The following is a 14,643-nucleotide window of genomic DNA, read 5'->3' as shown; positions in this document are numbered from 1 at the left end:
AGACAAGCAAACACAAAGGTATCATTATCGCAAAACGCATCATCATCATCATCATCATCATCATCATCATCATCATCATCATCGCTATCGCCATCTGGCAACAATTGGTGTCTAAAAAATACAGCTCCAGCTCCAATTCCCCGTCATTACCACGACTTGCCAAACGCCCCTCCCATGTAGCAAACCCCTTTTAGAAGCGTTCTGGTACCCTCCCCTTCTTCCATCATGCATCGAAAGCCCAGCCTAGTGGGCAGCAACAGGAGCGGTGCCGACCTGTCCAGTGACGGTCTTCTTGACACCTCCAGTTCCCTTCTGCTCGCCTTCCTTCTGGCCAGTGGCTCCGTCAGCTCCGCTCTTGTCCACCAGGCTGCGTCCATTACGAGGGTTGTTGCCCTTGTATCCGCCACGCCTCTTGGGATAGTGATTGGGTCCACCGGCGGCAGCAGCGATGGTAGTAGCAGTCGGGTTACCCTGGTTCTGAGTCGTGACATCGTTGTTCAAACGGGGTCCAGTAGGCGGGATGTTCTGTAGAGGACCTCCCATGTTCTGCACGGGGATCCTCGAAGACGAACGTCCAAGGCTGCTGATCTGCTTGAGACTCGGTACCGCGGTCTGAACCTGACTGCTGGTGATCTTCTGAGTTCCCGCGCTACGACGAGTACTGCGCTTGTTGTTGCCGCCGCCGGTGCTAGCCTTGGAGCCAGTACCCTCCGCATCGGCCTTGTTGGTCCTACCTAATGGAGCAGGGACCTTGGCTAAAGCATCCAACGATGGGGTAACGGCAACCTCTGGGACGACTCCGGAAGTGGCATCGGAATCTCCAACGGACTTTTCGGTTGGGACAACCTTCTCTTCCTCAACCTCGGTAACTAAACAACATTAGCAATGTGGACTGAAAATCGGAATATGAAGCATACTCTTATCCAAGGGAGTGCTCTTGAATCCCTTCGTAGTGGTTCCCTTCTGCCCGCCAACCTGAGCCTTGTTACGCGAAACTCCTCCCCTCTTGGATCCAGATTCAGTCGCAACCTTCTTCGACGCAACAGGGAGCTCCTCCTCCTCCTTAGCCTTAAGAGACTCCTCCACATCGGCCGTAGTAGAAACCTCGATGACGATCGAAGCGTCTATTGGTTCCTCCTTCATCATGTTCTTGCCATTGTTTCCTTCTTCGTCCGTCGTAGCTACGGCCTCATCGGCCTCACCGGCTTCATCCGTCTCCTTCTTGACTTCGTCATCCTCTTCCTCGTCGGGGTTTTTGCCTTGGAAGATAGACTTCAGTCTCTTAGCACGGTCCTCCTTCCTTTCCGCATAGCTAACGAACACCCTCTTCTTTCCAACCAAGATATTGTTGATCTTATCCTTCGCCTTCGCGGCATCCTCAGCTTTGGCGAAAGCGACAAAGCCATATCCTCTGGAAATTTTCGATTCGGGATAGGTAGCAAGATGAGCGGAAGCAACCTGCCCGAAAGACTCAAAGAGATTCTTCAGCTCCTCCGAGGTGCTGATGACACAATCATCCAGGTTCTTAATGAAAAGGTTGCAAGGATCCGTCGGCTTTTTGGTTTCGGGAATGATTGGAGGAGTGAGGGTCTCAAAGCTGTTCAGTCCCACTCCAGTGTAGGTGGAGGAGCTCACCACCGCTTCTTTGCCGTCCTTATTCTCCGGTGGGGAATTCTCGCATTCCTGCTTGAAGCTCTCTTCAGCGGGGAACACAGAAGTTGCCGCGGTACCAGTGGAGTCAATGGTGCTATTGGACACACTCCTAGGCTGGAGTTCCGAGTTCGAACTGTCGGCGTACTCGGGCTGGTGCTGCTGACGACTGTAGTTGTTGGCATGAAGCCCTTGGGGAGCATCGTAGCGACGATCATTGCGATTTCCGGAGAAATGCTTCTGTTCGGGGGACTGTTCCCAACGCATCCCATGCATAGGAGGAGACGTAGGGTAGTCAAAGGGTGGATTGTCGTCGACATGTGGCTGACCGAACATGGAGACTTGGTTACCTCCAAAGAAAGGCATCAGGTGCGGTGCTGGGACTCCGTACGGTGGCTGCTGCATGCCGCCAAAGTGCCGGGGTGGAAAGTTATTTCCCATTCCATTCTGAACCCATCCCATGGGGTGAGAGGGATTGTGGAAGGCCTGGTTGTGTTGAACAGACTGGTGCTGATGGAACGAAGGATGCGGGCCAAACATCTGCTGCATCTGGGGAGGAGCAGCAACGACATGCGGCGGAGAAGGAGGCTCCGAAGACGAAGGTGGTGCATCCGTACCATCCGAAGTCTTGTAGGAGACATCCAACACATGCTCACCGAGTACACGGCCATGCAACGACTCAACCGCCTTCTGTGCAAAGTAGAACGAGTTCATCACGACGTGTCCGTAGCGACGTCCTGCGGTGTCTGCAACCGGGAAGATGTAGCAGCCCTCGACCGGTCCGATCTCTTCGAAGAGCGCGTAGAGATGCTTGGGACCCATGTCTGGCGGGAGGTTCGCAACATTCAAGGCCTTGCTCAGCAGAGTGGGACGTGCTTTGAGCGGGTGAGTCTGGTGGTAGTCGTTCTGAAGGCCATCCATGTTGTTACGGTCGTAGGACATCCTGTCCTGGTAATGGTGGTTACGATTTTGATGATTGGATCCCGAATGGTTCTTGTTGATCAATCTAAGGATCTGCTCGCCGCCTCTAGCACCGTATGACTGAGGTCTGGATTCGGGACTCCCATGGGAGCTCTGTCTCTGCGAGCGAGTTCCCTTCTTGTCACGAGGCCTAATGTTCCTATGTTTTCCATATCGTCAGTTGGGCAGATTCTTAGATGGTGAGCGATGTGTGGGAGTGACTAACAGCTTACGACCCTGGACATCGATTTCACCTTGCTGGATGGCGCTCACGGCCTCCTGGGGAGAAGAGTATCTAATGAAGGCGTATTGTTGTCCGCTAGGCTTCATCTCGAAATCCACGGTGCGGCGCACACAGGACAGGATATTTCCTGCAATTGCATCAGTGAGAATGTTCCGTTGGGTAGGCAGAGTGATGACATACCGAACTTGCGGAAAGCCTCGAAGAAAGTACTATCGTCGATACCAGAGTTCAAACCGGAGACGTAGACGACGCAAGAGCGTTCAAAGTCCTAGACAAACACAAAATTCAGGTCAGCAACTAAGACTCAAACGACCCCCTCCCCCCCTCCCCCGCCCAACCGATGATACCAAGCAGGACAGGAGAACGGAACCCTTACATCTCCGGAGACATGAGCATCCGAGGTTGGGTCCGTCTTCTGGAGGGAGGACAAAACAGGAACTGAAGAAGAACGGACCTGTTCGCGGTAGTTGTACTGTTGCTGTTGCTGCATATGGATCGGCGGCATGGCGAAGCCTCCTTGGATTCCGAAATGCTGCTGCTGCTGCGGGTAGTGAATCGGATCAATGGGGGAACCGTGATTGCTGACTGCCATAGCGTGAGGATACACAGCACTGCCATGAGTAGTGGGTCCGGTGTGAGCGTGGACGGGGTCCATCATTAGAGGATTCATCGCGGATGAGTTAGGTAGCAATGGAGAATTAGGAAAGCTTGGAGAGATGTTGCTGTTTGTCGGAGTAGACAAAGGGAATGGTGGGGGGTAAGAGTGTTTTTTTAGTTCGATCGTGAGGTTGAGGAAGTGGTATTGGTGAAGTAGAAGAAGGAGAAAGTAGTAGTAGTAGTAGTAGTAGTAGCAGAGGGGTTGAAGGAGAAGTAAGTGGTGTGGGAAGCAGTGCTGGTTGTGGTGGGTAACGGTACTAGCAGTGCAGTATTTGAGTGTCGTGGAGCAGGAAGAGGAAGAGAATGGGTGTGGCTTCGAGTAGGGTTGAAGTGGAGATGAGATGGATGAAGTAGAAGGTAGAAGGTAGAAGGAGGAGTTCGGGTTGAGCGAAGAAGGCGAGGCTTGTTTGGTTTGGGGGGGCTTGAACGTTGAAGTTTGGCAAGGCTGGGGTTGTCGTTCGTTGCTGCTCTAGCTGTGCTGCTCTAGCTGTGCTGCTCTAGCTGCTCACCAACAATGATACCGCTTTGAGGTTGTTGCTGTTCCCAGCTTCCACGTCGCTGCTTTTACGTTCACTGCTTTTACGTTTCCCCCTCCTTCCCCAGACGCTCCACGTCGCTCCAAAAGCCCAAACACGTAGTTAGCGAAACTTCGCAAGTATTCTGCATACACACATTCATCGCCCGAAGTTAGCATTGAAGCTGTTGCTACGTTCAAAACGAAATCGACGCGGAGTATGTGCATTGAATATTTTTGTCGATTGCGATTGGGTGGCACAATCACTCCATTCAAGAGACATCATCGCCGTGCTGCCTCGACCCCGTTCGGGGACGAAGTGCATAGTTAGGATGGTTTCTGTGCCGATTGACGGGCTATGACTGACGATGGGGGTTGTCTAGCAGTGATGGATGGTGATCTTGGACGATCGGGCCCTAGCTGATTCACGTCACACGGTTTCCCTGCACTCTTCCTCAGCTCTGCTTAGTTATGCTAGCTGCTGTCGCCTGCCCGCCCTGACATCATCCCGACAGAGTCCCCTGTCGCTCACTTGCCTGACGCAAGAGAGGCGGTCCCAAGCGTGACAGCCTGACACAGACAGCCGAGACCGAGAGCGCGAGGCCAATCCCTATCTCTCGTGCCCTCGTATCGTATCGTGCAACAACTTCTTACTTGCTTAGTACTATACTTATCGGCCCCCCCTCCCCTCGCCCCGCAATTGCTTTCTTTTGTCCAACGCCCCATGCCTTCTCCCCTATACGGCAAGCCCAGCAGAGAAAGAAAAGAGGAAAAAAAAAGAAACGGAAAAAATCACCCCTTGCGCTCGGCTGGTGTGGAGATATAGTATGAGGAATGTGACTAAAGAAAGTAGATAACGGCGAGCCGCCTTCCATGTGGTGTGGAGTCGTCGGAGTAAACGTTGGCACGTGCACAGATTCACACGACGGGATTCAGGACAGCTGTGTGATCCGCGCTGATTCGTCTCGTGCCGGCACTACGAATCCTACCGAGCAGAGCCATACGCACCTACTTGATGCAAATACTTACCTGATTCGAGGACTCGAGCTCAGGTGTTTTCGACTCGTGCGACTAATTGATGCCTGGTCTCGTCTCATCTCTCGGATATCTCCAACACGGCTCTTGATCACACGGACGAGTGATTACCCATGTACCGCCTTTGGGGGTTTCAGTTAACGGTCGGGAACTGGGAACTAGAAGCCATCGTGGACCACGGCCTGGCCAGCGTCTGTATGGAATTTCGCTACTGGGTCCACACACCGCGGCCAACCGCCCCCATCGTTCTCAGCAGGGTCCGACAGGCATGGCCATGTATGCCATCGTAATTTCTGCACAATGACCGATCTCGTTCGCCACCCACCCACCCTCTCACCCACGCACCTGCAGCCGACTGGCGTTGCTGCAGGTCGCCCGCCCTTCCTCCGGGGACGGCGGCAACAAATGTGCTTTTCCGCCCTCTTTGCGCCATCCATGGCTCACCGCGTTGTCCGTTTCTTTCTTTCTTCGCTGTCCTCTACTTGATATCCCCCTTCTACTCGACATATTTCATCGTCGTCAGGCAATTGAGTCCCCGAGATAGAGTTTGGGCGATGATCTGCCGGTTAGCTGTGTGCGTCGGAGTCGGAAGATAGGAGTTGGAGCTGTGCATAGCTTCAGCTTCGGATCCTCTCCGATGATAACGCTGTTCTTCCCGCTGGCAAAGAAAGACACCGCACGTATGTACTGTAACCACATGCTGTACGTGTGGACACAAACGGTAAACGTAAGCTGACCCGAAGAAGAAGATGAAGAGAAGAAGATGAAGGAGATGAAGGATGAGACGATGAACGGTGGTTGATCCCTGGTTTGCCCAAGAGATTCGCTTTCGTTAGCGACCACACTAGGTAACCGCCATCGGCTTTCCGGATTGGACTAACCAACTTCCAATCCACCACCTCCTCCAGCACCACCACCGCCGCCACCACCACTCCCCGGCTCGTGAGCTAGAGAGAAGTCCGAATGACTCTGCGCGGTCGTTGGCCTTTTTCATAAGGAAGCCGTCTTCTTCTCGTCATCCAGTTTCCATTGCCGTGTTGTCTTTAGAAAAGTATCACAGGTCTTTCATATTGTGTACTACCTATAACTATAAAGTCACAGCTCACTTCCACCTACCCAACCGAGACAAAGGATCTGCTCCCGGCTTTTATCGCTATCGCTCTGAATAGTCATCTATCTTGACTGAAACGCTCCCGCGCATCGAGACCTCTCAGCTTCTCAACTCAACCCCCACCGCCGTTGCAAGCTCGGCCCTGAACAGCAGAGACCTAGAAGAGAAAGAAGAAGAACAAGAAAAAGAAAAAGAAGAAACCCGATACACTTGTCGCTTGCTTTCTAGAAACACCGGTAAACATCTCCAGTACGTGCACCATATACAAAGCCGACAGCTCGAGTCCATGCCCTACATGAGTGCCTCAATTCAATTCCTGGTGGGCTTCTTTCCTCGATGCGACTGCGGCTTCAACGTCCCCCGCGAGCCAATCTTGCTAACAACTGGTTTACCGTGTCTCCAGGACTGCCGGTTGAGCTTGATCCACATACCGCTGCAGCTATATCCGCACTTCGTCCAAGCAATACTATCACTCATCCTTCCGGAATCGTATCGAAAAGAGGACGGAAATGCTTCGGAGCCACGGGACCCGAAGCCGGATGAGGCGGAGGAGGATGAGGACTTCTTCGAGTCCTCGGTAGCGACCGATTTCGTCAACATATCGGTGACTCCGGTCGAGTGCTCGATAGTCTGCTCGAAAGAAGCGGCGACCAGGTTCTTTGTTCCGGTGATCGACAAGCTCGATCCCAGCCTACGAGGCGAGGTTTCGATCTCTACCGAGGAGTTTATAGCCATCCAGGTGGACGGCGAAGGCCTCGATGCGGGACAGAGAGTGCTGGATCTAACCAGTCCATTGGCGTTGGCCAGAGTGTAAGAGGCGCTTCCTCCTCCGTCCGTCCGTCCACCACGTGCACCCGCAGCTGACGAGAGAGCCCGTATATAGATCGATTTTCTTCATCACCACTTACTTCTCCGACTACATTCTCGTACCGGCGAAGAGCCGCAGCAGCGTCACAAAAGCTCTACAACAGCGAGGATTCGTCTTCGAGAAGTACTCGGACTCCTTCGTGACGCTGAGCCACCACCGCCATTCGTCGTCCACATCGTCGACGCAATCCCTATCTCCGCCGACAACACTCGCAGACCTCGAGAACACGACCTTCAGCACCCTGCGAAAACAGAACGTCGTGCCGATGGTCAACAAGACCTGCAAGCTGATCCTATGCGCGGGGCGTCGAGGCGGGGGCTCTGGCTGGCGAGGGATCGGCGGCCACGACGCCGCGCTGAAACTCGGGCTGGTGCGGTGCCTAGTCGCGCAGCCGCGATTCATGAGCGTGACCCTGACGGATCTGGAGCCGGTGTCGCTGTTGCTGCAGAAGGACATGCTGTGCATGTTCGACGCGGACGCGGACATCCTCCTCGGCAGCAAGGACGATGTGCTCATCCCCATCGTCCTCGACCTGTGCGGTCTCCCTGTAGACTCCACCGGCATCGTGTGCGGCGTCGCTGGGAGACTCGTCGGCGGCACGAAGGGCGGCGTCGCGAATGGAAATGGCGCCGTCGAGATGAGCTACCTCAGCACTGCTAGGGCGGGCACAGTCATGGTCGCCGAGGCGGATATCGCTAGAGCTGTGGCCGCGCTGAACATGTAGTGCATGTGCGGGACTTGTTAGGCTCGGCCCCCCCCCACTATTTCTTTTTTAAAAGATGCTTTTTTCTTTTTTTCGGTTTTCTTGGACCAACTTATATGCGATCTGGGATGGTTTATTTACTTTGGAGTTCGAGGGAGGCGGGTCTTCTTCTTCTTCTTCTTTCGGGGTGGGAAAGCGACATCAATCTTGTAAACTGCAATTATGTACCTGTATCTACTCCAGTAGAGTAGAGTAGTTTCTGGCGGTTCGGGGCGGGGGGGAGGGGGAGCGGGAGGGGAGCTGGAGCGGGAGGTTTCGAGAGTAAAAATGCGGACAAGCAAAATGGGACAAAGCATAATGATAATGCACACATCCGGAGTAGATACATAAAGGCGTGATTCTGCGATAAGATGATAAGATGATAAGATCGGTACACGGTACACTTGACAATGCACAGCGGCGTGATTGCGGGATCATGCATCTCTTTCTTCATCTACCACGGGATTCATGGCCGCAGTTCGTTGTCACCCGGGTTGTTGGTGGTGTTGGGGATCTCACATGTGGTCAGAGATCAGCACTATGAGGTTCTGAAGCTTGACGTACCTACTCTAGGTAGAGTAACTTCAGTTCGCTACTCCCCACCTCCCCACCAATACCACCTCTCCCCACCAGCACCTATCCCCACCGCGCACAATCCGCGTCTTCACCAACCTCGACCCACCAACCCACGCAACCCGCGCACTCGAACCACCATCCATCCATCCAGCGCGATGACGACACCCACACACGCCATCGCGATCGCGCGCGCCTCTCTAGCCGCAAGCCTTCTACGCGCCGACCCCGCGGCCCTAACGCGCGACGAGATCTCGCACTTCCACTCGCTGCTGTCGACAGCGCTGTCCGTATGCTCGCCGGGGAATATTCAGGTTGAGACCACGGCCGACGGGACAATGCCATACAAACTTTTGAGCGCGTCGGACTAATGTTCGTTGTTTGGAACCCGTAGGTCTGTAAACGATGGATTGTCAAGAATGTCGCGTCTGAGGGAAGACGGGCGGGACTCGCGAAGTTCCTCGCGGCGCTGGCGACTGCGCTTGCGGATTCGACGACGACGACCACGGTGACGGCGACGGGGGCGGAAGAGGTGGCGGGGGTGGCGGGGAAGAGCAGGCGGGAGAGCGCGCGGAGGAAACGGCTGCACCTCCTCTACCTCGTCAACGATCTGCTGCACCACACGAAGTTCCTTGCGCCCGACGGCGGCGCGCTCAAGACTGCGCTTGAGGGCGTGCTGAAGGGCATGTTTGTGGCCGCGACGTATCCAAAGGCGGCGAAGCAGCTGGCGAGGCTGGAGCGGTTGCTGGATATATGGGCGAGGAAGGGGTACTACTCGCCTGCAGTGCTGGTGGAGTGGCGGACGGCGGTGCGGGATGTTGCGGCGGAGAAGGGGGGTGAGGGGTCCGCTGCTACTCCGGCGGCGGCGGCAGAACCGCAGTCGAAACAGAAGATGCTGCTGCTGCCGCCGTTCCACGGCGACCCGTCGCTGCCGTTCTACGATCTGCCGGCGGGGAACCTGCTTCCGCTGATCACGCCGAACTCCACGGCGCCGATCAACGCGCGCCTCGTCAAGCCGGTGCAGTTCGCGTCGATCACGCCCGAGCCGAAGTTAGTGACTGCGGTGCAGGATTTCCTATCGTCGATGGACGCGATGTTTGCGGGCAAGGAGTCGGGCGACGAGCCGGATGCCATCGGCGGCTTCGGCGGCATCGATGGTGGGGGGTACTACGGTTGGAGCCGCGCGTTCTGTGAGCAGATGCGGCATAAGAAGAAGTCCGCGGCGGAGAAGGACCGTGGAAGGGGCCCGCTGAAGAAGGAGGATGACCGTGGGAGAAGAACGTCGTTCTCGAGCGATTACTCGTCGAGATCTAGGTCGCGGAGACGCTCGAGATCGGTGTCTTCCGACGGCCGGACAAGGGCGCGACGGGACCGGGATCGATCCCGCAGCCGCTCGCCACAGCGGGAGCGCGAGCACGAACCCACGGCGCCGCAGTACCACCGCGGCTTCGCGCAAACCTCAATGCAATCCGTGCAATCCAGCATCCTCCAGCCACCCCCGCAACAGCAACAACAACAAGCACCACCACCACCCCATCCGCAGCAACAATGGCTCCCCCAGCAACAGCAACAACAACTCTACACTTTCCAGCAGTCGCAGCAGACTGCGCACGCGGCCTTCGCGCAAGCCCCACCACCGCCGCCGCCGCCGCCGCAAGGCTGGATCCCGCCGCCATTCCAGGTCCCGCCCCACATGCAGCAGACGTTTCAGCACTTCCTTGCGCAGATGGGCGGTGGAATGCAGCAGATGGGAGGTATACAGAATATTCAGCAGGCTATGCAGCAGATGGCCACGTTCCAGCAGCAGCAGCAGCAGCAGCAGTGGCCGCAACAGCAGCAGGGGTATTCGCAACAGCAGATGCAGCAACAGATACAGCAAATGGGGCAACAGCAAATGGGACAGCTACAGCAGCAGGGGCTGCAGAGGTATGGAGATGGTGGATATGGTATGCAGGGTCCTCCACATCCGCCTCCGCAACTGCAGCAGCAGCAACTTCAGCAACAGCAAATCCAACAGGAGAGGCCTAGTAGTAGTGGTGGTGCCGGTGCCGGTGCTGCCGCTGGTAACTCGGAAGGGTACGAGGATTACAGGTCCATCAAGGGACGGCAGATTGGGACCAAGAGGGGGTGGAAGACGTAGTTACATACTTGGTTACTTGGGTACTTTTGTGTTTTGTGCGTTATGGTGCGTTCTACATATGTGTATTGTGTGTATTTTCTGGGAGTCATGAATTGGATTGGATTGCCCCCGCCCCGCACCGCCCCGCACCGCCGTTTGGTCTGCGGCTTTGACTTTGACCACGTAGTGCTATGCAGCCACTTATCGCGTGTATGCGTGTGTGTGTGTGTGTATGTGTGTGTATGTGTATGTGCAGCCGGCGGGACGATAAGACTAGCTTTACTTATTTTAGTTCTAAGGGTCCAACGGTTTGTGTTTCGTTTCGGCCGACACCGGCGTGACACTGGCGTGCGCCGTGCGTGGTGCGTGGTGGAGCCAGGGCCATGTGCCAGGGCCCGGTGCTAGTAGAGCTCCGAGAACCGAGAACCGAGAACTGGTCGACGATGGGTCGGTGATGGGGAGTTTCGAGGTTGGGGCTTGGAGGTTGGAAGGTAATGGTGATGGTAATGACTATGACAATGCTAGGTACTCCAGCTTGAATAGAATACTATGTAATCCACCGTACGCAAAAAATGAAATGGAACCTCCCGCCGACGAGCGTCCCAATTTCATTTTTTTTTTCGTTTCGCTTCAACATGACGTATGATACTCCCGTTCAATTTATAAAGACTAACAGTACGCACAGTCCAGGTCACTGTCTCGGCGTCCATCCCCCACACCCACGTTCCCTCCACCTGGAGGGACAAAATTTAACAGATTTCAAGATTGTCCAAGTGCTAATATACGATGCAATGGAGTGAGTGATACGTTATGAGGATGAGGGTGAGGAGGTGGGTGCACTGGGTGCGATGTCAAGACTCGTGGGGTTCAGACAGCGGTCGCTGGGTTTGATATTTAAGTCTAATTTGCTGGGAGGAGGGGCTTACACGTGTGTTGGAGCGAGAGGACGACCTGTCGGCGGGAGAAAACGAATATGGTTAGTACTACAGTGGACATCAACGTTGGTGGGAATCAACATTGGCGGCCATGGCGGGGTTTTCTTCTTCTTCTTTCTCGATCATAATCTACCGAATTGGTAGATGATCAACCTCCATATCTCCTCTTTCTTCTGTGTTGTGTGTGTTCTCAATCCCGCCTCCCGCCTGGAGCCTGGAGAGGTGTCGGCAAAAGAGCCGTCTGCAGAACACGGATGCTTTATGTTTTGTTTGATCATTGACAGCATGCGAACTTATCCAGGTCATGGTAATATATAGTACACGGTGCACACACCGTTTCTTTGTCCATCGTCCAATCCGACCTCGACCTCGACCAGTCCACAGCGGCCCGTGATGACCCCCGCCCTCCCGGCCACCTAGGCACCCAAGGTACCGTAGTGAGACGCACCAAGGAAAGTGCAAAGAAAATAAAAAAGAAACACAACGGAGATCAGACACAGAATTGGAAGGGTCAGATTCACTAGCAAACCAACCAACGGTAGGGGGAGAAATGTCGAGTGACGCCTAGTGAACTACGTTCCGGCATACGACCGCCGACCGCCGACTGCAAACCACCACGGCATCAAGATATGTCGATAGATCGATCGCGAGTAGCTACCAGACCCACTCATGATAGCGGCAAGGGCAAGGCAGGGAGAGTGAAACTTCACGGCACATCATCAAGCCTTCCCCACAACCCGCCCACCGCCCGCCACTCACGCGCTCACTCGGAGCTCACCAAAAGAAACCCGTCCATAAGCGCAGGCAGCGCAGCGCCGCAGCCGCCTCGATCGATCGCTTCCCCCATCCCCCTTGAGTGAACGAGCGAGAGAGAGAGAGCGAGCGAGTATGCAGTGTGCTGACTACCGCAGTCGCATGTAGATAGGCAGGCAGGCAGGCAGTTGGGTAGGCAAGTGGGCATCTCCACGTTCAGCCGTGCGCGTGCGGCTGGGGGCATAGTCACTCTGGGTACTTACCTCCTACCTAAGCACTTACTCTTGCCCACCGCTTTTTTCTTGGGCTTTCACTTCGTATTCACTTCCCCTCGCGCTGCTCTTGCTACTGCCACTGCCACTTCACTCTCACTTCACTTCACTCGCCTTCCGCAGGTCCCATTCACTCTCACTTCCCTTCCTCTTCCCCATCCCCTCCCCCTTCCTCTTCACTTCCCATTAACTTCCCCTTCCTATTCACTTCCCATTCACTGCCCCAACCACTGCCATTGCACTTCCCTTCCCATTCACTTTCCCTTCCCCTTCACTTCTCCAACCACTGCCACCGCCCACTGCAACTGCCCCAACCACCCTCAAATATTGTTGCAACGCGACGTGCGGTAGAGTAGGTATCACTGTATCACATCATCCGCACCACACCACCCACCCACCACCCACTCCACTCCAGAGTCCAAAACCCACTCCCAACCCCACCACACAAAACCGCACCCAGCACCCACCCAATACCCAACAGTAGTTAGCTAGAGACTAGAGTAACACCCACCACCCACCCCACACCCACACACAAAAGAGTTCCAGCCGCACAGACTGACGCACGCACGGTAGCAAGGCGAGCTGGACATGCTGGGCATGCTGGACTCCTGGAGTCGAGGTGAGACTGGCTACTAGTCAACCACTAACCATTAACTGCTACGGTATCAACTACCAGCTAGTGGTAGGTGAGGTGATGTGATCCTGTGAAGTGAGGTGAGGTGAGAAAATGAACGCGCGGGCATGCGTTGCTGTGGGTATACCTCCTACTAGTATTATCCACAGCATACCGGAGAGGGAAGACGAGCCTGCGGCTGGAGAACAGAGTTCGAGTTCGAGCGTCTGCCTATCTAACAAACTGAGTAACAAACCGACTAGCACGCTCGTCGCTCGGGTATATGCGACGTGGGGTTTCTTTGTGCTTGCACCGAGTAGGTATTCTACCGTACGCGCGGCTTGCAAGTCTGTAGATGCTGTTGCTCAATCCACTAGGCGTTGCGTGCGAAAAGTAAAAAAAGCTTATGAAGACGTGTGTGTGTGTGTGTATGATCATCAATTATACCCCTCCCATCCAGCCCGTCCCCGTCCCAAGTAACCTCCCAGCCTTCCCCCATCACCTACTGCCCAATCCCTCCTCCTCCTCCGCATGTCCCCACCTAGTTGACCGAATCAAGCGCCTCCCTCCGATAGAAGAAGAAAAGTAAAAAGAAGAAGAAAAAGAAATTAAATGTTTATAGCCGTCAAAGAAGAAGAAAGAAGAAGAAGAACAAAGAACCCCAGAGCCGAATCAACACCCATTTTTAAGAGCCAACAAGGAACAAGACAAGAACCCCGTAATATACACGCCATATCAACCATCCCATCCCATTCTGTCCGTCCATCCATCCCGTCATCACACATGCCCATGCCCAATTTCAATCCCCACAGGTGATTGTCATTGCCATCATCCCCCATTCCTCGGTCATTATTACAAGGAAAAAAAAAGAGCCCCAACGAAAAAAAAAAGAAAGGGAAGTGCAAGAGAAATAGGAAGAGGATGCTTGGACTGGTACGGATTGATGGCTTAGATCATCTGGCCGGCGGCCATGACTCCGACAGCGATGACGAAGGCACCGATCGAGTTGGCGGTGTACATGATGCCGGCACCAGAGGTGCTGCTGGCCGACGGGGCACTGCTGGATCCGCTGGCTCCTCCACTGGTGGCAGAGGGCCGGCGGGTGGTGCTCTCGCTCTCGGTGTCGGTGGGAGTCGGGGAGGCTGTGGGTTTTGTTAGCAAGCTGTGGGAGGGAAGGAGGGATGAATGGATGGATGTGAAGACTTACTCGACAAGGTGGCAGTGGCGTTAGCGGTACCGTTGCCGACGATGACGCTCGTGGGGAGGGGAGAGCCCGACGGGACGACGATGACCGAGGGAGCGGCCGAGAGGGTGGTGGTTCCGTTGGTCTGGGCAGACGCGAAGCCGACGATGGCAGCGACGATGACGGCGGAAGAGAAACGCATTGTGAGGATTGTTTGGGGATGTTTGTTTTGTGTGGTGGAAGGGAGTTTCGTGAGCGACTGTGTTTCGTGGAAAACGAAGGTGGAGATGGAGGTGAGGGATTAGGTGGAGATGGAGGTGAGGGATTAGGTGGAGTGGTGGTGGTAGAAGGTGGAAGTGTTTGTGGTGTGATGTGGATGGGAAGGAGGGAGGGAGGGAGGTTGAAGGAGGAGGA

At 54.9% G+C, this 14,643-nt stretch overlaps 4 protein-coding genes across 4 annotated transcripts; 2 read left to right on the top strand and 2 right to left on the bottom strand.

Annotated features, from left to right (window-relative positions):
• Window positions 1-218: 218 nt before the first annotated feature.
• On the bottom strand, window positions 219-1,554 carry BZA05DRAFT_262890 (uncharacterized protein; the record flags this gene model as incomplete). The annotated part of the gene is made up of 2 exons (XM_051480147.1): window positions 219-869; window positions 918-1,554. Coding segments are annotated over 2 exons (1,263 nt in total), but the record flags the coding sequence as incomplete, so codon positions are not given.
• Window positions 1,555-6,010: 4,456 nt separating this feature from the next.
• BZA05DRAFT_262847 (uncharacterized protein) lies at window positions 6,011-7,821 on the top strand. The gene is made up of 2 exons (XM_051480146.1): window positions 6,011-6,981; window positions 7,055-7,821. The coding sequence occupies exons 1-2, from the start codon at window positions 6,458-6,460 to the stop codon at window positions 7,761-7,763; spliced, it is 1,233 nt and encodes a 410-aa protein (XP_051340823.1). The 5' UTR covers window positions 6,011-6,457; the 3' UTR covers window positions 7,764-7,821.
• Window positions 7,822-8,375: 554 nt separating this feature from the next.
• Window positions 8,376-10,610, top strand: BZA05DRAFT_472938 (uncharacterized protein). Its single transcript, XM_051488035.1, has 2 exons — window positions 8,376-8,668; window positions 8,749-10,610. The coding sequence occupies exons 1-2, from the start codon at window positions 8,513-8,515 to the stop codon at window positions 10,492-10,494; spliced, it is 1,902 nt and encodes a 633-aa protein (XP_051340822.1). The 5' UTR covers window positions 8,376-8,512; the 3' UTR covers window positions 10,495-10,610.
• A 3,384-nt stretch (window positions 10,611-13,994) lies between these two features.
• Window positions 13,995-14,431, bottom strand: BZA05DRAFT_443822 (uncharacterized protein; the record flags this gene model as incomplete). Its single annotated transcript, XM_051486871.1, has 2 exons — window positions 13,995-14,188; window positions 14,254-14,431. 2 exons carry the CDS (start codon window positions 14,429-14,431, stop codon window positions 13,995-13,997), a joined length of 372 nt encoding a protein of 123 aa, XP_051340821.1.
• Between the last annotated feature and the right edge of the window lie 212 nt (window positions 14,432-14,643).

This window comes from Tricharina praecox (genome assembly GCF_024521635.1).
Source record: "Tricharina praecox strain CBS 144465 chromosome Unknown BZA05scaffold_8, whole genome shotgun sequence".
In the NCBI taxonomy this organism is placed as follows: Eukaryota; Fungi; Ascomycota; class Pezizomycetes; order Pezizales; family Pyronemataceae; genus Tricharina; species Tricharina praecox.
Note: the sequence above shows the minus strand (reverse complement) of the source record. Positions and strands in the feature narration are given on the sequence as shown.